This window comes from Ranitomeya imitator, chromosome 1 (genome assembly GCF_032444005.1).
Source record: "Ranitomeya imitator isolate aRanImi1 chromosome 1, aRanImi1.pri, whole genome shotgun sequence".
NCBI lineage: Eukaryota > Metazoa > Chordata > Amphibia > Anura > Dendrobatidae > Ranitomeya > Ranitomeya imitator.
The window spans coordinates 745,139,903-745,167,249 of record NC_091282.1 but is presented as its reverse complement, the minus strand read 5'-3'; the positions used below and the strand labels follow the sequence as shown (position 1 = coordinate 745,167,249).

The 27,347-nt window shown below is 44.8% G+C and overlaps 1 protein-coding gene across 1 annotated transcript; it reads left to right on the top strand.

The window, feature by feature from the left end:
- The first annotated feature begins 7,040 nt into the window (after nucleotides 1–7,040).
- Nucleotides 7,041–26,552, top strand: CLBA1 (clathrin binding box of aftiphilin containing 1). Its single transcript, XM_069734152.1, has 6 exons — nucleotides 7,041–7,186; nucleotides 16,293–16,680; nucleotides 18,356–18,501; nucleotides 23,448–23,568; nucleotides 24,014–24,121; nucleotides 25,251–26,552. The coding sequence occupies exons 2-6, from the start codon at nucleotides 16,369–16,371 to the stop codon at nucleotides 25,398–25,400; spliced, it is 837 nt and encodes a 278-aa protein (XP_069590253.1). The 5' UTR covers nucleotides 7,041–7,186; nucleotides 16,293–16,368; the 3' UTR covers nucleotides 25,401–26,552.
- The last annotated feature ends 795 nt before the right edge of the window (nucleotides 26,553–27,347 follow it).

Sequence of the window (27,347 nt, the reverse complement as noted above, 5' to 3'; positions counted from 1 at the left end):
ATCCAGAACACTGCTCCAGAACACTGCTCCCATCCCTTATGGGAAATATGCAAATTCATGTAGAAAAGCCGCGGAGACACCATCACGTGTTTCTCAACGCAAGCAATAAATAGCCAGGTCTTTCACCGGGAAGGAACAATCACGGGAAGGGCAGCATCCAAAAAGAAAAACCACCTATGCCAAAACATGGTATCCATCCACAGTTTCCTACTCCACACTGATGAGGGGCAAATACCCCGAAACAGCTGTCTGTGGATGGATACCATGTTTTGGCATAGGTGGTTTTCCTTTTTGGATGCTGCCCTTCCCGTGGTTGTTCCTTCCCTGTGAACTGGAAATGTAGTGACAAAAGGGATTCTCTAGTAGCAAGGAATCTGTGAACAAAAGCAAGGCAGAAATTACTACAAAATCAAATTACAATCAATTAAAGGGTACTACAGGAGTACATATAATAAAAATGGCTTACTGAAGAGTGACCATCAGACGCTCGGCCGGTGAAATAGAGAATCGGCAGTCCATATGACTCCTTCCTATGAGATGTTCAATTCGGTCCACCAATAGATCAAAGTTCTCCGCTTTCATCCGCACATATGAGAAAAATTTCTCTGGGACTCCTCGTAGCTCCATGTGCAGTGTACAAAACACCCCAAATGTCATTCTCTGTGCGGTGATGGGGTGGATCCACAAACAGCGTCGGCACAGACGCATGATGCGTTGTCTCTCTCGCTCCTTCTCCAGAACAATTGCTTTCAAGCGATTCGCCTCCACAATGAAATCCACGTTGTTCTGCAGAATATTCGCAATAATGACATCCATCTTTCTCTCCAAACAATTGCTCCTCTCCAACCTGTGACTGATGGGCTGTAGGAAGACTGTATATATAGTTTTGAGGGGGCCAATCACATTTTGGAGCCTCCCAGGGGCGTTCTTAAAAACCGGATGGAAAAACGGACGAAAAGGATGCCAACCAGATGGGATGGATCCGATTTAGCACTGGATCCAGACATCGAATCCGTCAGAAAACCGGATCTGTCCCATCAGGTTTTCACAAATTACGCTGGATCCAGCATGGCGGCGCGAAAAAACTGATGTGTGAAACTAGCCTTACACACCGTTTTTTTTCCACAGATAGCACTTGGACGCATTAGACCATGTTCTACTTTTTGTCAGCAATTTTTTACATTTTTTTGTGTGCAGAAAATCTGCTTTTGTAACCACACAATCAATTTGGATGTGACGTCATGAAAACTCCTGGCCATGGTGGTTTAAAGAGGTTGCCAAAATGTGTGTCTGAAAAAAACACTTGTAAAAACCACAATTGCATTGTTACATAAAATCTCAGCATTTCTGCGCTAAAAAAGCATAAAAAATGCAACAATCAGTGGAAAAACTTCAATATTTCTGCACTTAGGATAAGGGATAATGGCCTGAAATGCCAGTGTAAGGAGACTTATAAGCCGTGCAATGCTCCTCTGGGAAATTAAATATGCAAATAGTCTCTTCAGAGAGGAAGAGGATTTGAACTCTAGTGCCACCTACTGGAAGTAGCAAGCCTGAAAGCCAATATCCACCCTTTTCTGAGCAGTTACTCTCCACAAACAAACACGATACCCCTTGGACCTGTCAGATGCCTTGCATACAACCAGATCAGTTCTCACACTTTGCACTGATGAGGGGCAATACCCCAAAACATGTGTTTGCAAACTGAGATTCTGGTTTGGCTTTTATCCTAAGTCATATGGCAAGGCTCGTTAAAGGGTATAAAGAAGTATGAAAAACAAAGCAGTTTTATATATAAAAAAAAAAGACATCACAGAGACACAAACTCGATAAAATGCAAATAGGTGCAAAAATGCTGCATAAAATCTGCAGGATCAAAAAGTCCACACTGGTGTATGTCAAGGTCCAAAAACACAATGCTCTGGGTCTCAGTCCCAACCCAAATTTACAGCCTCATATGTGTCTATGCGGCTGAAATTTTGGGTCTGGAGATCAATGCTCAGTCTGACCATAAGGGCTCATACTCACTTGCGTGAAATACGGCCGAGTCTCGCATGGTAACACCCGGCTCTGCCGCCGGCACTAGGGAGCGGAGCGTGCAGCTTCATGTAATGCTGCGCGGTCGCACGCTCGGCTCTGGAGTGCCAGCGGCAGAGCCGGGTTTTAACCTGCAAGACTCGGCCGTATTTCACGCAAGTGAGGCCGGCCTCACACTCAGCGTATAAAAATACGGTTCGTTATTTACGGCCGTAATACGCTGAAAAGTCCCCAAAATAGTGGTCCGTATCTCTTCCGTAGGCAGGGTGTGTCAGCGTATTTTGCGCATGGCATCCTTCGTATGTAATCCGTATGGCATCCGTACTGCAAGATTTTCTCGCAGGCTTGCAAAACCAACATACGGATATACAAGGGATCCATGTGCTCAAAAAATAATAAAAACATATATACTGTCTATATATATATATATATATATATATATGTTAGTGAGACACACATATATATATATATATATATATATATACAGTGGGGCAAAAAAGTATTTAGTCAGTCAGCAATAGTGCAAGTTCCACCACTTAAAAAGATGAGAGGCGTCTGTAATTTACATCATAGGTAGACCTCAACTATGGGAGACAAACTGAGAACAAAAAATCCAGAAAATCACATTGTCTGTTTTTTTAACATTTTATTTGCATATTATGGTGGAAAATAAGTATTTGGTCAGAAACAAACAATCAAGATTTCTGGCTCTCACAGACCTGTAACTTCTTCTTTAAGAGTCTCCTCTTTCCTCCACTCATTACCTGTAGTAATGGCACCTGTTTAAACTTGTTATCAGTATAAAAAGACACCTGTGCACACCCTCAAACAGTCTGACTCCAAACTCCACTATGGTGAAGACCAAAGAGCTGTCAAAGGACACCAGAAACAAAATTGTAGCCCTGCACCAGGCTGGGAAGACTGAATCTGCAATAGCCAACCAGCTTGGAGTGAAGAAATCAACAGTGGGAGCAATAATTAGAAAATGGAAGACATACAAGACCACTGATAATCTCCCTCGATCTGGGGCTCCACGCAAAATCCCACCCCGTGGGGTCAGAATGATCACAAGAACGGTGAGCAAAAATCCCAGAACCACGCGGGGGGACCTAGTGAATGAACTGCAGAGAGCTGGGACCAATGTAACAAGGCCTACCATAAGTAACACACTACGCCACCATGGACTCAGATCCTGCAGTGCCTGACGTGTCCCACTGCTTAAGCCAGTACATGTCCGGGCCCGTCTGAAGTTTGCTAGAGAGCATTTGGATGATCCAGAGGAGTTTTGGGAGAATGTCCTATGGTCTGATGAAACCAAACTGGAACTGTTTGGTAGAAACACAACTTGTCGTGTTTGGAGGAAAAAGAATACTGAGTTGCATCCATCAAACACCATACCTACTGTAAAGCATGGTGGTGGAAACATCATGCTTTGGAGCTGTTTCTCTGCAAAGGGGCCAGGACGACTGATCCGGGTACATGAAAGAATGAATGGGGCCATGTATCGTGAAATTTTGAGTGCAAACCTCCTTCCATCAGCAAGGGCATTGAAGATGAAACGTGGCTGGGTTTTTCAACATGACAATGATCCAAAGCACACCGCCAGGGCAACGAAGGAGTGGCTTCTTAAGAAGCATTTCAAGGTCCTGGAGTGGCCTAGCCAGTCTCCAGATCTCAACCCTATAGAAAACCTTTGGAGGGAGTTGAAAGTCCGTGTTGCCAAGCGAAAAGCCAAAAACATCACTGCTCTAGAGGAGATCTGCATGGAGGAATGGGCCAACATACCATCAACAGTGTGTGGCAACCTTGTGAAGACTTACAGAAAACGTTTGACCTCTGTCATTGCCAACAAAGGATATATTACAAAGTATTGAGATGAAATTTTGTTTCTGACCAAATACTTATTTTCCACCATAATATGCAAATACAATGTTAAAAAAACAGACAATGTGATTTTCTGGATTTTTTTTTCTCAGTTTGTCTCCCATAGTTGAGGTCTACCTATGATGTAAATTACAGACGCCTCTCATCTTTTTAAGTGGTGGAACTTGCACTATTGCTGACTGACTAAATACTTTTTTGCCCCACTGTATATTTCATCCAGCGCGAGATAGCTTAAAAGCTGGTAATTCAATTGCCGGCTTTTGCTATCTCCTTCAAAAACCCAACATGATTTGAGACATGGTTTACATACAGTAAACCATGTCATATCCCCCTTTTTTTTGCATATTCCACACTACTAATGTTAGTAGTGTGTATGTGCAAAATTTAGCCGTTCTAGCTATTAAATTAAAGGGTTAAATGGCGGAAAAAATTGGCGTGGGCTCCCGCGCAATTTTCTCCGCCAGAGTAGTAAAGCCAGTGACTGAGGGCAGATATTAATAGCCTGGAGAGGGTCCACGGTTATTGGCCCCCCCCTGGCTAAAAACATCTGCCCCCAGCCACCCCAGAAAAGGCACATCTGGAAGATGCGCCTATTCTGGCACTTGGCCACTCTCTTCCCATTCCCGTATTTTACTGATCCGTATTATACGGCTTTCTACGGCCGTAGAAAATCGCAGCATGCTGCGTTTGTCACCGTATTGCGCGGTGAGGCGCCCTCTGCTGGATGTCCTTCGAGCGTGGGAAAAAATCAGAAAAGTTCCCAGGCTCGAGTTCAAATGAGGACAACCAGCAGAGGGCGCCTCACCGCGAATGAAGGTAGCTACAGGTCATTGACCTAGTTTCCATTCATTCGCTGGGGTTTTACAGTCAGGAACACAGCTGCATTATAGCAGAGCTCCTGGCTGTAAAAAAAATTAACCCCTTCAGATGGATTTACAACGTGGGACGTTACAGATCCTCGGAAGGTATGTGTATTGTTGGTTAATTATTTTTTCTTTGTCACAGAGCGAGGGTCTTCAGCCAGTGGATTGAGCGTACAATAAAATATTACAACAAACGGTGTGTTCATTTCATTAAAATACTTTTTAATAATGTGTGTGTGTTTTTTTTAACTCTTTCATACAATTGGATTAATAATGGATAGGTGTCATAATTGACGCCTCTCCATTATTAATCTGGCTTAATGTCACCTTACAATAGCAAGGTGGCATTAACCCTTCATTACCCCATATCCCACTGCTACACGGGAATGGGAAGAGAGTGGCCAAGTGCCAGAATAGGCGCATCTTCCAGATGTGCCTTTTCTAGGGTGGCTGGGGGCAGATGTTTTTAGCCAGGGGGGGCCAATAACCGTGGCAACTCTCCAGGCTATTAATATCTGCCCTCAGTCACTGGCTTTACTACTCTGGCGGAGAGAATTGCGCGGGAGCCCACGCCAATTTTTTCCGCCATTTAACCCTTTAATTTAATAGTTAGAACGGCCAAATTTTGCACATACACACTACTAACATTAGTAGTGTGGAATATGCAAAAAAAAGGGGGATATGACATGGTTTACTGCATGTAAACCAGGTCTCATATCATGTCGGGTTTAGGAAGGAGATAGCAAAAGCCGGCAATTGAGTTGCCGGCTTTTAAGCTATCTCGCGCTGGATGAAATATTAATATATATACATATATGTGTCTCAATGACATATATATATATATATATATATATATATATATATATACCTATTCTATGTGTAGACATTTATTCCACCTATTCTACTGTAACCTGTCAGTGTGATTTTACTGTACACCGCACTGAATTGCCGGCTTTTCTCGCTAACACTGCTGCGTATTTCTCGCAAGTCACACTGCTGGTCCGTGTGTAATCCGTATTTTTCAGGCCCCCATAGACTTGCATTGGCGATTTTTTTGCGCAATACGGTGACAAACGCAGCATGCTGCGATTTTCTACGGCCGTAGAAAGCCGTATAATACGGATCAGTAAAATACGGCAGATAGGAGCTGGGGCATAGAGAATAATTGGGCCGTGTGGAATGCGTGTTTTACGGACGTATTTATTGCGCTTATACGTCTGTAAAACTCGCTAGTGTGAGGCCGGCCTGAGAAGGAGCTCATACGGTCCATATACGACGTAAATTATGCTTGTGTGAACCTGGCTCTATTGTTTGCACACCTTGTATGCGCTCGTGATTTATGGACGCATCAATGAATAGGTCCGCGATGTGAACACTTGGAGGTCACCCGAGCAACACGTACACTCGCTCATCACTAGTCTTTAAGACTTTTGTCTTTGTCTACTTTCACACATCAGGTTTTTTGTTTCAGGCACAATCCGGCTATTTAAAAAAAAAAAAAAAACAGATCTGTCGCAAATAGTGAAAAACTGATCTGACGGATCCGTTTTTCTGCTGGATCCGTTTTGTGTTTTCCACATGGGAATACAGAGACTTCATGTTCTGGGGAGGCAAGAGAGAGAGATTCCAGAATGGAAAATGCATGATTTCTGTAAAAAAAAACTGGATCCGGCCGCCGGATTAGGCCAGTTCTCCTTGCGTTTCATACGTTTTTGGCCGGATCAGTCGCTGTGCGGTTTTCCGCCGGACAGAAAAAACATTCCTCTGGACGTTTTCTCCATCCGCCGGAAAAATAATTTTTGACGGATCCGGCAAAAAAACGGATAAAACATTTGGACATCAGGCGCAATCCGGCACTAATCCAACTCTATGAGAAAAAACGGAGGCCGGCGGGAAAAAAGGATCTTTTTTTTTAATTCGCTGGATTGTGCTTAATGCAAAAAACCTGTTGTGTGAAAGTAGCCTTAGGCAGCGTGATCAGACACCATTGCGGCTTTTTTTTTCCACTTCCAGGAAAGAAAATTCTGCGTTTTTTGTTTTTGATCGGGGTTTGCAAAAAAATAAATAATTAAAAAAACAACTCAGCTGCAGAAAACCTCATCCATCCGTCTGCTGCAGTGACATGACAACTTCACGTTTCCTCAATGACGCTTACACAGAGGTCACGTTTCCTTTTCAGATGACTGCGGGTTAAAAACAGGCTGAGCAAGAAGAAACAAAGGAGGAGAATCTCTGGGCGTGTAGTCATTAACCTACATTGCAAAATGCTTCTTCTACCCGCCCCCGGTGCTGGTCATAGAGACTCCACCTGCACCAGTCGCACCTCTGTGACCCGCAGCTGAGGCTTCACAAGGAAGTAGCCCCCAGTCTCTGCTTCTGGGGATGTCCAGGCACCCACCATGGTAAGACTGCAGCTCACCTCACTATTGCCTCTAATGTCAGGTCTCGGAGCATCACTGGGACACAAGCCGTCATAAACAGGGTTGTCAGGGAGCGTTTACTAATTGATCCACTTCTTAATCCTGCTCTCACTGGTGGATCCTTAAAGGAGATCTTGGCGTTTGTATTGTTAAAAATGGCAATTGTCCATCTGTTTTCGGAAACGGTCTCTTAATAATCAGCACAGTCTCTCGGGGCGTTTGCCCCTGATCCTGGGAGAAGGGCTACTAACTAGAGTTGGGCAGAGAAGTTTGCGAGACCGTAATCCAGTGGCCACGTCGTCTGTGTGGCGGCCACGTCGTCTGTGTGTGTGCGTGTGGCGGCCACGTCGTCTGTGTGTGTGCGTGTGGCGGCCACGTCGTCTGTGTGTGTGTGTGTGCGCGTGTGGTGGCCACGTCGTCTGTGTGTGTGCGTGTGGCGGCCACGTCGTCTGTGTGTGTGGTGGCCACGTCGTCTGTGTGTGCGCGTGTGGTGGCCACGTCGTCTGTGTGTGTGCGTGTGGCGGCCACGTCGTCTGTGTGTGTGTGTGCTCGTGTGGCGGCCACGTCGTCTGTGTGTGTGTGCGTGCGTGTGGCGGCCACGTCGTCTGTGTGTGTGTGTGCTCGTGTGGCGGCCACGTCGTCTGTGTGTGTGCGTGCGTGTGGCGGCCACGTCGTCTGTGTCCGTGCGTGTGGCGGCCACGTCGTCCGTGCGTGTGGCGGCCACGTCGTCTGTGTGTGTGTGTGTGTGGCGGCTGGACCAGAGCCCCGCGAAGCGCCTCTTCTGATTATTTCCCCAGATGTGACGTCATGCATTGCACCAGTGATGCCGGCAGGTATTGATCAGTTCACCAGACTACTGATGACCGGGGACCTGCAAATCTTTTTGCTCAACTCTACTGCTAATCGAAGGGAACTGTTGCGTGTAGGAGTAAGTTCACACTGAGTCTTTTTTTTTTCTTCTTCTCTTTTGGTGTGGATTTTGAAGCTGAACACTGCTCTAAATTTCACACAAAGGAAGAAAAAAATGCTTCAAATACACTTTGACTCAACTTCCTATAGAAAACAAGACTATAGTGCAAATGCTGCTGTTAATTTTCCACAATGGAGAAATAAAATGCAAGGCATGTTCTTTTACGGGAAAAAAACAGCTTCAAATTTAACCACTGACTCAATACAAGCAGAAAAAATACCCCGCATGGAAAAAAAATTTCAGGAAAACACACCGTGTATTGACACAGTTTTTTTGGCATGGACTTTTCAGCAGAAAAATTGTGTTTATATAAAAAAAAAAAATCCCCATGGAACATGGGTTTTTAAGGATCCATATCCAAAAACAAAAGTTTTTGTTAATTTCTTTGTTTCTGTATAATCAGGCGCCAATTTTGGAGAGTGTATGTGTGTTTTTTTTTGTTTTTTGTTTTTTTTTCCTTTTTTTTTCAAGCAGAAACTGCTCCAGAACCGACTTTTTTTTTTTTTTTTCTTCACACTGCCAAACATCACATGGTGATTCCATGAATGTGAAACAAGGAAGCCATGGCATAGAACGTGGCTGGACAGGTAGGCTGTAGAGATGTGGACAGGTCCATATACCTGTGAGTGTTCTCATTGGAGCAGTGTGGTCACGTAACGTTCCTATGCAGTTTTTTTTTGTTTTTTTTTCCATTACGTTTTTCACATTTTTTTGATGCTGAGGTTCTTGGCGTGTTTTAAAAGTTCTTGTTTTTCATCTTTTCTGGTATTAGGTTTTCACAAAAGTCGTGTGTGGATTACGTGCGTGTGAGGCTTTTTCTTCAATTTTATGAGGAAAATCCGCCAATAAATCTCGGCGTACCTTCAAGAAAAATGTACATGTTGCAGATTGGCAAAACGTAGCTCAGGTCACGTTAAGTGACGTAAAAAAACCCATCCCATCCACTTTGCTAGGACTGTAAGACACTGCTTTTTTTTTTTTTTTTTTTCTTTTTTATGGAAATACACACTGTCAAATACTCATTGTGGGAACATACAAGATGCTGTACATTAAGTGCAGTGGTCACACAAGAGACTTTTTTGCTCCAGTTTTTGGTTTCTGCACATAGCCTAACTTTGGTGTTGGGAAGTCCATGGCTGGAGTCTCAACCAGCGAGGGGGTCATGAGTGATGGTAGATGGCAGCAGCGGCGTCCCTATGCTGACCCCTACGCTCCCATCAAGTGTACACACCACATCATACACAAGTGCTCCTATATTGCCCCAGTAAGACTCTTCTCGTGCCCATTGTGCTGGCCATATTTCACCAGGAAAGAAGTTTCTATAGAAGCGGAATTTCAGCCATAGCATCTTTAACAATGCTAGCCGCATTTGTGCCATGGTATGGGCACCACTTTGTTCCCTGCTTCAGTATGAAATGGGACCCATAATATGACAGAAATCAATATCACTGGCCCCCTCCAGTCCTCGTTGACTTATAATAGGGGCCTGTTCTTTTGATGGTAAGAATACACTGTGTGCGTTCCTATTAGCATTGTCACGTCTGATGGAACTTCTGATGGAGTCTCAGATGCCTTCCTGGTGGGGCACTTTTTTGGAAATGTTTGACCCTAGAGGCACTTGGATAGAATTGAAGTACATTTGGGAAATACAAGCACCAGGGGAGCAGCTGTGGGGATCAGCTATTATCCCTCGGGGGGATGCCATGCCATTCAGTGGTGTAAATGTAGCTTTACATGAATGTCCATCCATATAATGCATGGACACACCTGGTCCACCATGAAAGGAGCAAGATTTAGGCTGGAGCTACATGGAGACTGTCTGTTAGGCCGGGATCACACATGCGAGAAACACGTCTGTGTCTCGCATGTGAAATCCAAGCTCTCGCGCCGGCACTCCAGAGCGGAGCGTGCGGCCGCATAGGAACACATGTTCCTTCTGGGGTCTCTGCACGGTGGCTCCAGAATGCTGCTGTACCACAGGCTTAAAGGGAACCTGTTGCCCCCAAAATCGAAGGTGAGCTAAGCCCCCGATGTATTCTAAAAGATGAGAAAAAGAGGTTATATTATACTCACCCAGGGGCGTTCCCGCTGCGGTCCGGTCCGATGGGTGTCGCGGTCCGGTGCGGCACCTCCTATCTTCATCAGATGACGTCCTCTTCTTGTCTTCACGCTGCTGCTCCGGCGCAGGCATACTTTGCCTTGAGGGCAGAGCAAAGTACTGCAGTGCGCAGGCGCCGGGTCTCTTTGACCTTTCCCTGTGCACTGCAGTACTTTGCTCTGCCCTCAACAGGGCAGACAAAGTACGCCTGCACTGGAGCTGCAGCGTGAGGACAAGAAGAGGACGTCATCGTAAGAAGATGGGAGGCCCTGGACCGGACCGTGGCGCCCACCGCAGTGGGTATAATCTAACCTTTTTTTTTTTCTCATCTTTTAGGATACATCGGGGGCTTATCTACAGCATTCCAGAATGCTGTAGATAAGCCCCTGATGCTGGTGGGCTTAGCTCACCTTCATAGTAACATAGTAACATAGTAAGGCCGAAAAAAGACATTTGTCCATCCAGTTCAGCCTTCGATTTTGGGGGTGTCAGGTTCCCTTTAATTTGGGAAATATACGTGTAGTTCTGTGCGCTCCGGTTCTGCTATGGGGCTTGCAGCTCTCCATAGCCTTGGGCTCCCGGTACCCAGTCTCTGCGCTCTGGCTCCTCGGAGGCCCACTCTTAGCCTACTTGAGCCCCCAAATCTCTCCTCTGCTCCTTTCCCTTCACTGTCTGCTCTAGACTGAACTGCTCTCACTGGTCTCGTGGGATCAACTGTCTGACTCCTCCTCCAGACCAGGATCTTTATCCAGGGAAGCTGCCCTGAAACTGGGTTTAGAGCTTCCCCTCCTGGCCTGGATTCGGAAGGTGTTGTGTGCAAGATTACCTGCCAAAAGAATTCCTCTTGTTTCCAGGCATAGCACTACCCTCTCCGAGAGGAAGGCAGCACTACTGTGGTACCCGAACTCCTGGGGTGCCACACGTGCACTGAGCAGGGGACGGGTGTAGTGGGTAAAGATCAGACCAGTGCCTTTCTCTTCCTCCCTTTCCATTCCATCCGGTTACTGAGGAGGAGAGGTCATTTATAAGATACATTCTGATTTTGACTTCATAAGACGCAAAGGGCCTCTATACTGAATATTGCCTGGGGAGCAATGCGTTCAGCTGCACAAAGACAGTATGTGATATGGAAGCCGGGCTTTCCATGGCGCATATATCCCCACTGGGAGACTCTCTATTTAGCTACAGAGCTTTTCCCCAGTAGCCAAGCAATTTTCTAGCTTCTGCTGCTGCGACTTGAAATAGTGCGAGGACTTCAGGGAAATCTGTGCATGTACATCCGCGGCCCTAACCCTCACTGGGGCCCAGCACCTATTTCTCATACACGTGTGCATTCTGCCTCATCAGAAAATGCCAATTTTGCATGTATAACAGTCATAAAGGGCCCCTGCCACCATTACTCTTAAAAGGAGCACCATCCATGTACTGAGGTGGGGTCTTTGCCTCTAGTGGCAACTTTCCATCTTTAGGATTGTGCTGAATTTTGACATTCATCAGTCCATCCATGTTCTTTCCTGGAAATATTCTGGTCTATGCACGTTACTTGTCGTTGGGGAATCTTACATGAATAGATATGTAAAGGGTGACAAGACAGCTAAATGAAAACCCTTTTGTAAAGTATAACTATTAAGTTTTATTAAAAAAGAGAAATTTTAAATACCCACTATAAGGTGAAAGTGCAATGTGCAAAAACCAATATTAAACACAAAGATATTCCAAAGGGCTAATATAACCAGAGGGTAGGCAATTACATATTGTGCCATATCCTTCCATTGTAAGCAGTACTATGTGGGTTGGTGGGATATGGTATGTGGGGATCATTTTGTTTGTATTAATCTTTTACTGATGTTCATGGTGTTATCGTGTAGGATGAGTTATTTGCTAATTGATGAATGGCTGTTGTTGCCATCTGATCTCGGCCCCCACAGTACTGTACTGTTTGCGAATATGCTAATGACATATTGACCTAGCTTTTTGAAACAGTGAACCCATGCGACAACTCCCCCAAAGCCCCCCCCCCCCCCCACTTTCCCCCTCCAACCTGTGAATGAGGTGGGGGACTTCTTAAAATATCAGGGTGGTGAGACACAAGATCAGCACCTAAGAGAGGAAGAAGAGTATATGGACTGTTATGCTCTGTCTGCTGGATTGTTGGACTCTCATTTCCCTGGGCTTGTAACCTGTTACTGAACTACATTCCGCTTCTGGACTATCTTATCCTTTGTGTGGTGGATTATATATGGACCTTTCGTATTTCTGCCTAAATAAAGGTCTTGGGATTGTTCAGTCTTCACTTGCTCTGTTGATTGTGTGATACCGGAGAAAGACCACGTGACAATTGGTGGGATCAAAAGAGCGTAACTAAATGGAGAACTACACACAGAGTGCGTACAGAAATTGGACCGTATCAAGTTTAGAGGAGAGAGTCAGAGACCTGGGCCTGAACTACCAGGGACTGGCTAAAGAGGCCTTAATTTATCTACTGGTGGGTACTAGCCAGACCACCTACTCCCATATGTCTGAAGGAGAAGCGCAGGAGACAAGGACCCACACCCCAAAAAGCCAGTGGGTGGTGTGCAACGAAGAAGAGACGGCGGTTCTGGGCCCAGGCGTCTCTCTGGAATATAAGGAGGAGGTTGGTCGCCAAGCACAGCGAAGACTAGAAGCGATGGAGATCGATAGATGGAGTAATGCAATGTGGAGTGTAAACCCCACAGTCGGGAGCCTGTACGGATCACTCGGACAGACTTTAAGCCATTTGATGAGGCTTCGGGAGATGTGGAGGCGTTCTTCAAGGACTTTAAGCAGTAGTGTGCTGTGATGGAGGTGCCCCACTTTTGCTGGATGCGTTTATTAGTGGGACTCCTGAACGGAAGCACAGCGGAGACTTACCGAACCATTGACTCCCAGCGGAATCGGGATTATAACATTGTAAAGCAGACTTTCCTGGATTACCATGCTATCACCTCAGACTCGCATAGGACCCAGTTCCGAGACCTCCCATGCACCACAGGGGGGTCATTTAGGGTGTATGCCCATGAGATGTCCCAGGCATGTCGGAGATGGCTGGAAGCAGAAGACGCCTTTACTGTGCAAGATGTTATACGGGCGTTTGTTATAGAATTTTTTTGCCAAGTGCCCTGCAGAGTTATGGGAATGGGTCTGGGACTGTGGACAAAGCTGCAGCCTTGGCCAATGAAGCCCTTACAATTCGACCGCAATGGATGAGGCTTCTGGACAATAAACCACAGCCTGTACCCGCACCCCGACCTCCTAAAATTTATATCTGCCCCTCTACCCAGCCACAGGCCAATGACAATCACGCCTCACAATCCTGGCCCCAACAGTTCCGACCACAACCTGGGGTATCACCGAGAGATGTTATACATGTGGGCAACCTGGGCATTTGCAATCCAGCTGTCCCTCAAGGATTCGGAGGAAGCCCCATGCAGCCCCACCTCGTCCAGTGCATCTTGTGCACTCCATCTCGCCTGAGGAAGAGTAACCACCACCTGAATAGACCACCAACCCAGGCACCATAGATACCCCTCCTGGAGTGTACGGACTTCAGCATTTGTCCCTCCAGAAATACAGAGCAACGACAACGCCACCTGCAGGATGTCTTCATTGATGGATACAAAGTGTCTGGATTTAGAGACATTGGGCATGCCTGACTATCACTGCAACCCCTCCCCTTCCTCCCCCCCCCCCCCCCCCCCCCCCCCGTGTGGTTCAACCCCAGGCAATTCACCTGGATGCGGTCATTCTGATTGTCCTGGTGGGGGGTATTCGCAAATGACACTGGGGAGTTAGTGTCATTTTGTGGGAGCAGTCACCCGACTACAGGCCCTTCAAGCACCATGGCATCCGGACCTCACTGGGGAGCAATCTGTTCGGACTTCTCACTAGTCAGAAAGAACAATTGGAGAGGGATATCGCAGACATCGGAACGCCCGTCATTCCCTATGTTCTAGGGCTCAGAAACTCTCGCCCAGCTAGCTACCTTGGCTAATGAACATTAGCGAATGGCCCAGTCCAGTCAAAAAACCTGGTATGACCGTAAAGCCAGGACCCGGGAATTTATGGAAGGACAACAAGTGGTCATGACTATTGCATAGGGGACTGGACAGGACCCATGACCCGGGAAGAGGGGACGTGTTTAAGCCGGAAACAGAGCTGAAAGCGCGCAAAGCTTCAGGTAGCTTCCTGCCATCAGGGAGAGTGGAGTAGGGTGAGCAGCGTGCGCTGCACCCCCGAGCAGCAGCGCCACGACGTACTACAGCCGACATCTCCTGAGCACTCCAGCAGGACAGGGAGCATGGAGAGTGCTGTGCGCCCTGCTAAACGTAGGACCATGTTCGTGTAGAGAAACGTGGGCCGCTACAGGATACTGAGTTGCGGTTCCCTCTGCTGGCCAGCGCACATCAGCCCCCGCCTGGTACTGGGATTCTGCAGCCCTCTTTACTTTGGCTGCAGGTGCTTATGGACTAGAGGCTCAATGGGCAAAATCGGAGACTGCCCGCTGCCACCAGAAGTTGGACCATTAATTGTGGGACCCCATCGGAAGACACTACATCGGCCGTTGCCGGACCACAACCCCCAACGGATCAGCTGTGTTTGAGGAACCTAAAGACACGAGAAGTTTAATAACTGGACTATTGTATTGTAACTTCTGTTCTCAAATTACCTATCTCCCTGCAAGGAGTTCCTTTGTTGTTCCAATTAAATTGTTATACTGTTAACCCTTGCTCTGCATCACTGCATCCCATAACCTGCTTACACATGCACACCAGATAGACGATGGATGCACACAATAAACACAGCAACTGTTATGCCCAATATAATGAGAGTTTTTACACAGCAAATATAATGAAACTAGATTGTGGCCCGATTCTAACGCATCGGGTATTCTAGAATATGCATGTCCCCGTAGTATATGGACAATGATGATTCCAGAATTCGCGGCACACTGTGCCCGTCGCTGATTGGTCGAGGCAACCTTTATGACATCATCGTCGCCATGGCAACCATTATGACATCTACGTCGATACTGTGCCCGTCGCTGAATCAGAAATGTGAGATGTCTACGTCCTTTATGACATCATCGTCGCTGTTCCCGTTGCTGATTGGTCGAGGCCTGGCGGCCTCGACCAAATCAGACGCGGAATTTCTACGTCGATGCTGTGCCGGTCTCTGATTGGTCGAGGCCTGGCGGCCTCGACCAATCAGAGAGCCGGGATTTCCAGGACAGACAGACAGAAAGACAGACAGACGGAAAAACCCTTAGACAATTATATATAGATAGATTACCCCTGGTGTTATATACAAAGGACAAAAAACATAGATAAAGCGCCACATTGAAACAAATAAGCTATTAATATTGATCGGATTTTTTTTTTCTTTTATCTACCAAGGCTTGTTACCTTGATTAGGCTATTTGATTACTATACATGTGAGAGCAATGTGATGCTCATACACGTTTGCCTTTCTAGCAGACTATTTATCTATAGTTTTGTGTCTGTTTCTGTTATGTATATGTACACAAGCGGAATCACCTCGCATACAAAAGGGGGCAGCGCTTTGGGTGGAGCGGGTTATCCGCTGCATCCAAAGCGCTGCCTATATGCATATATTCACTTTGCTGGTACTGTAAAATGCTACTCCGTTTTTCTTCTCCAGCGGTAAAAAAAAAATAAAAAAATCATGTGTACAAGGCCTAAGATGGCTTAGTATGGTGCTGGATGTCATGGGGTATGTTTGATTTTTCGGCACGCCGGTGGATGCCCTGGTTGGTTCGTTCCAAAAACGGATCTTTAAAAGTATATCTGTGAATAAACATTTGAGCTTCCGGCTTCTTCTATCCAAAACTTTACTTGCGCTGCTGTAGTTTTACACTGATGGCAAGCGGAGATCTTGAAATGGGTCAGCAACGCATCCATACGAGCGGACTTTTATTTTAGCACATGGCACTGTTGTTCTATCATAGCATTGCCCTAAAGACCTAATCTGCTTTGTTACAGATTTCCATCTAGATGCCTCACTGGCCCAGTTTCAGGTATATTCAGGACTATTTACCTCCAAACCCTATGAAGGACAATGAAGAATGGCAGTGATGTCATTACTGGATGCAACGATAATGGAAAGACCTTTTTACCTGTGCCATCTGTGTGCTCGGAGAAGGGACCTAGTGGATCACTAGATCTTCACAAAGACTGCAAAGCTGATAAATTTTCACCCGAGGTCACAAATACTTGGGGAGACTTTGAGAGTTTTAATGAGTTCACACCTGGGTCTGACCAAATTATCTATGAAAATGGACCATTAGATGAGAACATACATGATGGAGAAGGCTACCCTGACCCAACGGATGAAGAATCCCAGTGGGATGCATTCAATCTAGGAAATGAGGTATGTGTCTGAGGAATCTAATGGCTATGTTCAAATAAGTATCAGGTATTGGCTAAATATTACTTTTGTTAAAAACAGCACTCTTCTTTTGGAATCCTCAAGTCAAGTTTTGTTTAGGTATGCAGTGCTGCATCCTGACTATGTAATGTATGAACAGGCCAAGTGTAGTTTTACTACTTTTACTTCAGACTCTGCTGTGGTTTAGAAGTACCCTTCTTTTTTTCCCCAAACAATATGATGCAGTGCTGTTTGTGCCCAGATCATACCCCTTTTAGAAGCTGCTTTCAACTACTGCTCGGGAAATATCAATAGAGTCTGACGCTTTCCCTCTTCGAACCGCTCTGATTCCCAACCTCTTATTCAGACAGGGAAATGGGCAGTCTGTGGACTCTTTAAATACAAAGTACAGATCTATGCTGAGCAGCAGCTGGAAGCGGCTTCTAAAGGAGCCTGAACTAGCACAGAAACGCACTGCAGTGGAGGGTGAAACAAAACACTAATAAAGTACATTAATCAAAGTCATAATTTTGTAATGGATGGAGGATAACTAAATAGTTTACCAAGGCTGACATTCATGGTCCAAGTATGAACTGGACATGGGTCTCTCAGCATAAACTCCTACAAGAGGCCTTCAAGTTCAGGTCAGGAGACCTGCGGCCAGACCATACATTAGTCTGTACTTGCGCCATGAATATTGGATTCATGAAACCGACCTTTCTCTTTAATATAGGGCGCCAAAGTTGATAGGTTCTCATGGAAGGCCAGGGGAAATTTGCTACAACGTTTTCAGTGTTTTTAGATGGCTCCTTTAGCTTAGACCTCATTCACACGTCTGTGTTTAAGCACATAGGTGAAAAATGGTACCTACCAGTGTCATCAATGCTGTGTGCCCCTTGTTGCCACCTGGTTTTTTTTTTTTTTTTCATGGATGGATAAAGAATTAAATGATAAAGCTTCTTCTATATTTTGTAATATTGAACCATACCATCTACTATATAATTGTCTAAGGGGTACTTCTGTCTTTCTGTCGGCAACTTCCGTCACGGAAATCCCGTGTCACTGATTGGTCTCACCAGCTGCCTGTCCTGGCTGCTGCGACCAACCAGCGACTGGCACAATCCAGCCGAGAATTAGTCCCTCCCTACTTCCCTGCACTCAGTGCCCGGCGCCCGCATACTCCCCTCCAGTCAGTGCTCACACAGGGTTAATGCCACCGTTAACGGACCGCGTTATGTTGTGGGTACCGCACTCCGTTAACGCTGCTATTAACCCTGTGTCCCCAACTTTTTACTATTGAGAGAAAATATATATATATATTCTCTCTCTAGAATACCCAATGCATTAGAATCTGGCCACCATCTAGTATGTGAAAACAATGGATGCAACACGTACTGGAAACACGGACGTGTGAGTGAGGCTTAAAAGGAATAAGAAAGTTACCAAAATATACATTTTCTGAAAAGTGTTGCAGGGACAGTAGTTAGGCTTGGTGAGTAAAGCCCCTCTGCCTAATAAAGCAGAATTATAAGTGTTCCATGGTAGGTGGGGGGTGACCTATAAGATGTTCTGATCAGACATGGACCTGCGTAGAATATAACAATCAGCAGGAGCTTTGACTGTCCCTGTGACTGTACACATGACTTGAATGTTTCTTTTGTTTGTCATCTTGGTGCAGAACAGACAGGAATGTGAGCGAATATTCAGGTTGAGCTTTCCAGCCGTTCCTGTAGAAGAAACAAGTGAAGATGTGAAAAGCCTGCAATCCCTGCTGACGTCAGCCACTGAAGAAAACCTCTCCAAATTAATAAAGACACGACTATGGTACAACAATTCTTGCAAGCTGTTTTACAGGGCTTAAGACATCGTAGGAACAGTCTATGGATGGGTCATCAATATCGGATTGGTCGGGGTCCGACAACTGGCCCCCCTGTGCTAAGCTGCTTTAATCTCTGGTAGTGGTTACATGTGAATAGAGGAGAACTGCAACACTCCTTACACAACTTCTAGGGCTCTGTTCACATCTCGCCAAAAACAGCTGATGTTTGCATCCCTGGTTTTCTAGGGCAGAGAAGGGCTAATACCAGTGTCCATGGTAGGCTAAACCAAGGCTCCATAGTCTAAAGTTTAACCCCTTCATGACCCAGCCTATTTTGACCTTAAAGACCTTGCCGTTTTTTGCAATTCTGACCAGTGTCCCTTTATGAGGTAATAACTCAGGAACGCTTCAACGGATCCTAGCGGTTCTGAGATTGTTTTTTCGTGACATATTGGGCTTCATGTTAGTGGTAAATTTAGGTCAATAAATTATGCGTTTATTTGTGATAAAAATGGAAATTTGGTGAAAATTTCGCAATTTTCACATTTTGAATTTTTATTCTGTTAAACCAGAGAGATATGTGACACAAAATAGTTAATAAATAACATTTCCCACATGTATACTTTACATCAGCACAATTTTGGAAACAAAATTTTTTTTTGTTAGGAAGTTATAAGGGTTAAAATTTGACCAGCGATTTGTCATTTTTACAACGAAATTTACAAAACCATTTTTTTTAGGAACCACCTCACATTTGAAGTCAGTTTGAGGGGTCTATATGGCTGAAAATACCCAACCGTGACACCATTCTAAAAACTGCACCCCTCAAGGTACTCAAAACCACATTCAAGAAGTTTATTAACCCTTCAGGTGCTTCACAGCAGCAGAAGCAACATGGAAGGAAAAAATGAACATTTAACTTTTAGTCACAAAAATTATCTTTTAGCAACAATTTTTTTATTTTCCCAATGGTAAAAGGAGAAACTGAACCACGAAAGTTGTTGTCCAATTTGTCCTGAGTACGCTGATACCTCATATGTGGGGGTAAACCACTGTTTGGGCGCACGGCAGGGCTTGGAAGGGAAGGAGCGCCATTTGACTTTTTGAATCAAAAATTGGCTCCACTCTTTAGCGGACACCATGTCACGTTTGGAGAGCCCCCGTGTGCCTAAAAATTGGAGCTCCCCCACAAGTGACCCCATTTTGGAAACTAGACGCCCCAAGGAACTTATCTAGATGCATAGTGAGCACTTTGAACCCCCAGGTGCTTCACAAATTAATCCGTAAAAATGAAAAAGTACTTTTTTTTTTCACAAAAAATCTTTTAGCCTCAATTTTTTCATTTTCACATGGGCAACAGGATAAAATGGATCCTAAAATGTGTTGGGCAACTTCTCCTGAGTACGCCGATACCTCATATGTGGGGGTAAACCACTGTTGGGCACATGGTAAGGCTCGGAAGGGAAGGAGCGCCATTTGACTTTTTGAATGAAAAATTATTTCCATCGTTAGCGGACACCATGTCGCGTTTGGAGAGCTCCTGTGTGCCTAAACATTGGCGCTCCCCCACAAGTGACCCCATTTTGGAAACTAGACCCCCCCCAAGGAACTTATCTAGATGCATATTGAGCACTTTAAACCCCCAGGTGCTTCACAGAAGTTTATAACGCATAGCCATGAAAATAAAAAATTTTTCTTTCCTCAAAAAAGATTTTTTTAGCCTGGAATTTCCTATTTTGCCAAGGATAATAGGAGAAATTGGACCCCAAATATTGTCCAGTTTGTCCTGAGTACGCCGATACCCCATATGTGGGGGTAAACCACTGTTTGGGCGCACGGCAGGGCTCGGAAGGGATGGCACGCCATTTGGCTTTTTAAATGGAAAATTAGCTCCAATCATTAGCGGACACCATGTCACGTTTGGAGAGCCCCTGTGTGCCTAAACATTGGAGATCCCCCAGAAATGACCCCATTTTGGAAACTAGACCCCCAAAGGAACTAATCTAGATGTGTGGTGAGGACTTTGAACCCCCAAGTGCTTCACAGAAGTTTATAATGCAGAGCCGTGAAAATAATAAATACGTTTTCTTTCCTCAAAAATGATGTTTTAGCAAGCATTTCTTTATTTTCACAAGGGTAACAGGAGAAATTGGACCCCAGTAATTGTTGCGCAGTTTGTCCTGAGTATGCTGGTACCCCATATGTGGGGGTAAACCACTGTTTGGGCACACGTCGGGGCTCGGAAGTGAGGGAGCACCATTTGACTTTTTGAATACAAGATTGGCTGGAGTCAATGGTGGCGCCATGTTGCGTTTGGAGACCCCCTGATGTGCCTAAACAGTGGAAACCCCTCAAATCTACCTCCAACACACCCCTAACCCTTATCCCAACTGTAGCCGTAACCCTAATCACAACCCTAACCCCAACACACCCGTAACCCCAACACACCCCTAACCCTAACCACAACCCTAATTCCAACCCAACCCTAGCCCTAAGGCTATGTGCCAACGTTGCGGATTCGTATGAGATTTTTCCGCACCATTTTTGAAAAATCCGCAGGTAAAAGGCACTGCGTTTTACCTGCGGATTTCCAGTGTTTTTTGTCCGGATTGCACCTGCGGATTCCTATTGAGGAACAGGTGTAAAACGCTGCGGAATCCGCACAAAGAATTGACATGCTGCGGAAAATACAACGCAGCGTTCCCGCGCGGTATTTTCCGCACCATGGGCACAGCGGATTTGGCTTTCCATATGTTTACATGGTACTGTAAACCTGATGGAACTCTGCTGCGGATCCGCAGCGGCCAATCCGCACCGTGTGCACATAGCCTAATTCTAAAGGTATGTGCACACGCTGCGGATCCGCAGCAGTTTCCCATGAGTTTACAGTTCAATGTAAACCTATGGAAAACAAAAATCGCTGTACACATGCTGCAGAAAAACTGCACGGAAACGCAGCGGTTTACATTCCGCAGCATGTCACTTTCTGCGGATTCCGCAGCGGTTTTACAACTGCTCCAATAGAAAATCGCTGTTGTAAAACCGCATTGAAATGCGCAGAAAAAACATGGTAAAACCGCAGAGGTTTAGCACTGCGGATTTATCAAATCCGCAGCGGAAAAATCCGCAGAGGACCAGAATACGTTTGCACATTCCTAACCCAACCCCTAACCCTAACCCTACCCCTAACCCTAACCCTAGTTCTTACCCCAACCTTAGTGAAAAAAAAAAAAATTATTTTTTTTATTGTTCCTACCTATGGGGGTGACAAAGGGGGGGGGGGGGTCATTTACTTTTTTTTTATTTTGATCACTGAGAGAGGTTATATCTCAGTGATCAAAATTCACTCTGGAACGAATCGGCCGGCCGGCAGATTCGGCGGGCGCACTGCACATGCGCCCGCCATTTTGGAAGATGGCGGCGCCCAGGAAAGAAGACGGACGGTCCCCGGGAGGCCAGGTAAGTATAAGGGGGGGGGAGATCAGGGCACGGGGGGGGGGGGGCGTCGGAGCACGGGGGGGTGGATCGGAACACGGGGGGGTGGATTGGAGCACGGAGTGGGGGATCGCTGTGCGGGCGGGTGGATCGGAGCACGGGGGGGAATCGCTGTGCGGGGGGGTGTGATTGGAGCACGGGGGGAGCGGGCAGGAGGACGGGGGAGCGGAGCACAGGACGGAGGGGAGCAGACCGCAGATCGGGGGGCTGGGGGGGCGATCGGAGGAGTGGGGTGGGTGCACATTAGTGTGTCCAGCCATGGCCGATGATATTGCAGCATCGGCCATCGCTGGATTGTAATATTTCACCATTTTTTTAGGTGAAATATTACAAATCGCTCTGATTGGCAGTTTCACTTTCAACAGCCAATCAGAGCGATCGTAGCCACGAGGGGGTGAAGCCACCCCCCCCCCCGGGCTAAACTACCACTCCCCCTGTCCCTGCAGATCGGGTGAAATGGGAGTTAACCCTTTCACCCGGCCTGCAGGGACGCGATCTTTCCATGACACATATGCTGCGTCATGGGTCGGAATGGCACCGACTTTCATGACGCAGCGTATGCGTCAAAGGTCGGGAAGGGGTTAAAAAAAAAAAAAAAAAAAGTTGTGACATCTTAAAGGGAATCTAATCAATACGTTTTTGCCATTTGGTCTGAGAGCAGCATAATGTAGAGGCGGGGACCCAGATTCCAGCAATGTGTCAGTTACTGGGCTGCATGCTGTAGTTTCAATACAGTGTTTCATCAGTAGGAGATTATCCTTGCAGGACTAGGTGTCATGTGCACAGCAGTCTGGCTTGTCTGTGGACCCTGTCCCCATCCCTGATTGGCAGCTTCGTTTGTTGTATATTTTTTAGCAAACGGCCAATCAGTGGTGTGGGCGGGTTTAACGGGGCTCAGCATTCAAGACTCAAGAGCTCTGCTAGATCTGCAGAAGAGAAACCTGTGATTCTAACAAAACTGCACCAAGCAGCCCAGTAAGTGAGCCATGGCTGGAATTAGGGTCTCTGCTCCCGCACCATGCTTCTTTCAGATTACATAGAAAAAACCTGGTGTTTTTCACCAGTGGCAGTCCAGATGATGAAATCTGGGTGCAAAAAAGAAAATCAAAATTGAGGGAGTAAATAATAAAGTAGCAGAAAAGTGAGTGTAGTAGCCCAATGTTGAGCTCCATTCCCATATCGGTTTCTATTTTTACATCCAATAAACGGGGGGGGGGGGGGGGCATTATCGTCACAAACCCATGACCCTTTATTTGCACGATAAAAGAAAAAAAAAAAAAAATTAGTGAACAGCCCCATAAACTGTACAGCGCATGTGTTGTATCCGTGAAAGCTATTGATGGAACAAGTTGCAGAAATGTCAATGTGAACGTTAGGGGTATTTTGGGGGCATGTGCATGGAACTCTGCAGCAATGTTTCCTTCCAATGTGAATATTGCCTCAATGTGTCTTCCAGGCTAGAATGTGATCCATCGGGGCAAAGTATTGACGGCGCATGCGCCAAATCCGGCTGTGAGTGGCCGAAATCTAAGGGATGCAGAGATCTTATGATGCTGCTTGGAACGACGGCTGATAATGTAAGTCTCATCTGTTTGTGTATGTATGTATATATGCACCCACATATAATCCTTTTATACAGTATTGCACTTTTTCACGGGTAACTTAGTTTTAACATGACAAATATTATTCGTTGCTCCACGTTTCTTCTCCATTGCTGATGGCGCAGATGAGGTATGATTGTAGGGTTTACCACTAACTGAGAAGAACCTTGAAGGAACAATAATTGTCTTGATGGAAGTCAAGGAAAATCAAAATAATTCCAGGGAGCGGCAAACAAGCTTGTCCCAGCAGTGTAAATAGGTCTTACTTGATAGCTGTTTCCACCTCGAAAGGTGATAAATAGTTGTGACTTGTATTGTTCAAGATTATTGTACATGTTTTTATTATGTATACCCCTCCTCGCATGTAAAGCACCATGGAATAAATGGCGCTATAATAATAATATATATTTTTTCTGTTCAGTCTTCTGTGGATGGAGAGAAAACCGAAACGACCTTTACAGATACTAAACACTTACAAGTTAATGAAAGTGTGCCCCCTGCTGGCAGTAAACACTTAATACAGACCAAGGTAAGATACTGGTTAATTCCGTGTTCCATGAGGTTATGAATCCAGTTGTTGCAGACAAGTAACAAAGTAACCAACTCTCAGCACAACAAATCGTATGAACACACTTCGGAAAAATATTCTATTGGAAATGTGTTTTTTTTTTCTTTTTTCCAAAAAAATTTTCACTGTGAATTTGTCCATTTCATAGGGTGAAATCTACACCCAAATCTGCAGGTATCACATGGAAAATGTTGCTAAGGTCCATTGCAAAATCTGTGATGGTGTGTAAATCACATGTGGCCTAATCTGTGCAGCATATGTGATAAATGACAGGCGATGTAGTGAAGTTTGATCTTCCACTAGTGTTTCAGGCCTGAGTGTTGTGCAGATTCCCACCCAGAAGAAATAACAATTCATATTCTGCATTTTGAAAATGTTAAATAAAAGTTAGAAACAAACTTACCTCTATGGGTTAGTCATAAAGCAGATATTGCTGCCTACAGCCTTGGTGCCGAGATTGAATTAGTCACATTAAAGGGAACCTGTCGAGCGATTCATGCTGCCCTAACCATGATTGCAGCCAGGCAACTTTTCAGAGAAAATATACCTTGAAGATCCAGTGGAAGACCTTAGTCGGAGATGAGATTTTTCAGACTCTGCCCTGGCTCTGTTAGAGGTGATTTGACAGGTCCCTATGGAGAGACCTGTATGTCAGTGGTGTAATAACTCGCTGCCCCAGAAACTGTACCTCTAATGGAAAATATAGGTCACATGCACACTCCTTTTTGGACTTTCATAATCTAATAACACAATGGAGGAAACTTACTAAAATCAGTATGCCAGAATTTCAGCTTAAATTTAGGGCAAACAGACTATAGGTGTGTCAAATTTAGAGTGGTACATGCCATTTGAGAAGAATGAGATGAAACGTCTAATTTTTAGATAATTTATCAGGCAGATTTACTAAATATTGAGTCTGAAATCTGTGGAAGAACAATGGCCCTTGTGACCATATATTTCTGCTACATTTCAAGGGGTGTTTATGGACCCCATTACCATCCCTTTAGCATTTGTGTTGTATTGCTGTTTGTCATTTACTTACAAATCCACTAGCTTTCTCAAGATGAAATTAACATATTTCTGTTTTCAGTTGGATGTTGCGCCGGGTTCCAAGAGCGGACACATTTTTTCCTATCAACTGGTCCTGAAGAAGTCTCAGAGTGAACTTTCTTTGCCTTTTCTCGCCTTTACGGGGAAAAAGAGTTTTTTCAGCGCAAGCCATTTGCGCTTTAATTTTTAACACTTATATGAAGTTCTTTATTTAAAGTTGATTTGGTTTTTAGCTTTTTTTTTTTTTTTTTTTTTTTTTTGGATAAGCATATATTTATACTACTGAAATTTTAAGCAAATGTCTAACTTATTGCACTGTATATTCTGCCTACTCACCGAAGAAATTTCTGAATACAGTGATGTGAGAACTGTCAGAATGGCAATTATTCACTGTAGGCATTGCCTTTATTGGAAAAGGCAGAGCGGGAGGGTAAATAATAACGCCTTAAAGAGGACCTGTCAGATGTGTTCAGTTTTTTGCTTTATTCCTGCCCATACCAGAGGATTTTTTTTTTTTTTTTTTTTTTTTTTAAATTAACCATATGGCTCCAGGGATATGGATAATTTTTGTGGTCTTTACAAGGAAGCACAGCTTACAGGGTAGCAATGCAAAGCGGCTTAGACACACCCCAGATGATCTTCAGAGCAGCTAAGGGGAATAAAAAATGGCAACTTTTACCTAGTGATGGCATTAAAGAGGACCTATATTCACTTTTTTTTTTTTTTTTTAACCTTCACAAATTACACGTTTTTTCACATGAAAATCCCTAATTAAAGCAACTTCTACCAGGAGCATTTTTGAAATTTGAAGGGGAGAAAAACTGCTCAGTTGAAAAGCAGACGTAATTAATCTTGAACTGAATAGAAAGTCTTTTCAATGCTATGTGTGTGTTTTATTTTTATTTATTTTTTTGGATTGGGGGGGGGGAGGGGGGAAGGGGAGGAGAGAGCGGAATTATCAGAAAAACATCTGCCTGCACGTACGTAGCCTCATCTTTTACATACTTTTAAAGTTTTGATTTGTTTTTCAAGATATTTAAAAAGCTGCCTATATCCCCCAAATAGTTACAGTAAATAATGTATACTTATACCATTTACTCCCTGCTGTTCCCCTATCCTTTTCTTTACCTGGCCCGCAGTGGTTGATGTCTTGTATACTACTCATGACCGCCGCAGCCAATCTATGCCCTCAGTGGTCTTGACATAGACCACTGAGGCTAGTAATTTTGCTGCAGCAATCTCATGGGATATAACCATTTCAGCCAATGTGTATGGGGCTTGCAAAGCTGAGTAGTTAATGGATAATTTAATCTAATCTTGGCAATACACCCCCCCCCCCCCCCCCCTCAAAAAACAAAAAACAATTGAATCCTTTGCATGTAAAAAATTAAAGTTAAAGTTTCCAGTACAGCTTATGCATTGATTCTTGACTTTTTAAACTTTTTTTTTCAGATCTCTGCTTGTTCTCCTTCAGTGTTTACCCCCTGGGAGCAGAAGTCAACGCTTCTGCCTGCACAGCGACAGGTTGCACACCCATATGAATGACTGAATAAACAAACTCTATTTTATGACCGCAAGCAGAGATCTAAACCACCATGAAAAAAAACTTGCTCAGAAAGGGCTCTAGAAAAAAAATGGTTGCTGAAACTAGAACACTCCTGTAACTCTGTTTGTATAACCAGGCATGTTTAGCACCTGACTCAATATATAACTTCTCTTTTTCCTTATGACGTAGCTTGTTTATTCTGCACAATGTTCAGATGGAAACTGTGAACTCACTGTAAAGCGTCACACAAAGCTTAATGTATTGATGCCAGAGGAATCTTTCTAATGGTTTATCTATGCATGTGTTGTAAAAGTTTACAATCACTTAAGATGAACTGCACTTTTTTTTTTTTTCTTTGTTAATATGTGAGGATGTTCTCTTCTGTGTTATCCGTACGACTAAATTAATCAGGAGTCGTGAAGACTAGAATTAAAACAAACTTCCATCAGTGTGCAATGATTACAAGGGCTTTATACGATAGTAGCTATGGCTTTTTGTTTGTTTGTTTTTTTATAGTTGGTTTTTGTCCTCTGCCCCTCCAGAGCATTAATAATGCACTGTTATCCGGTGTCTCACCTCTTCTTCCACATG

Coding starts and splice junctions, on each gene's coding strand:
- CLBA1 (XM_069734152.1), top strand. CDS start 16,369: ATGAAGAATGGCAGTGATGTCATTACTGGATGCAACGATAATGGAAAG. Junction 16,681..18,355: donor CATTCAATCTAGGAAATGAG/GTATGTGTCTGA, acceptor ATCTTGGTGCAG/AACAGACAGGAATGTGAGCG. Junction 18,502..23,447: donor TTAATAAAGACACGACTATG/GTACAACAATTC, acceptor TGTGTCTTCCAG/GCTAGAATGTGATCCATCGG.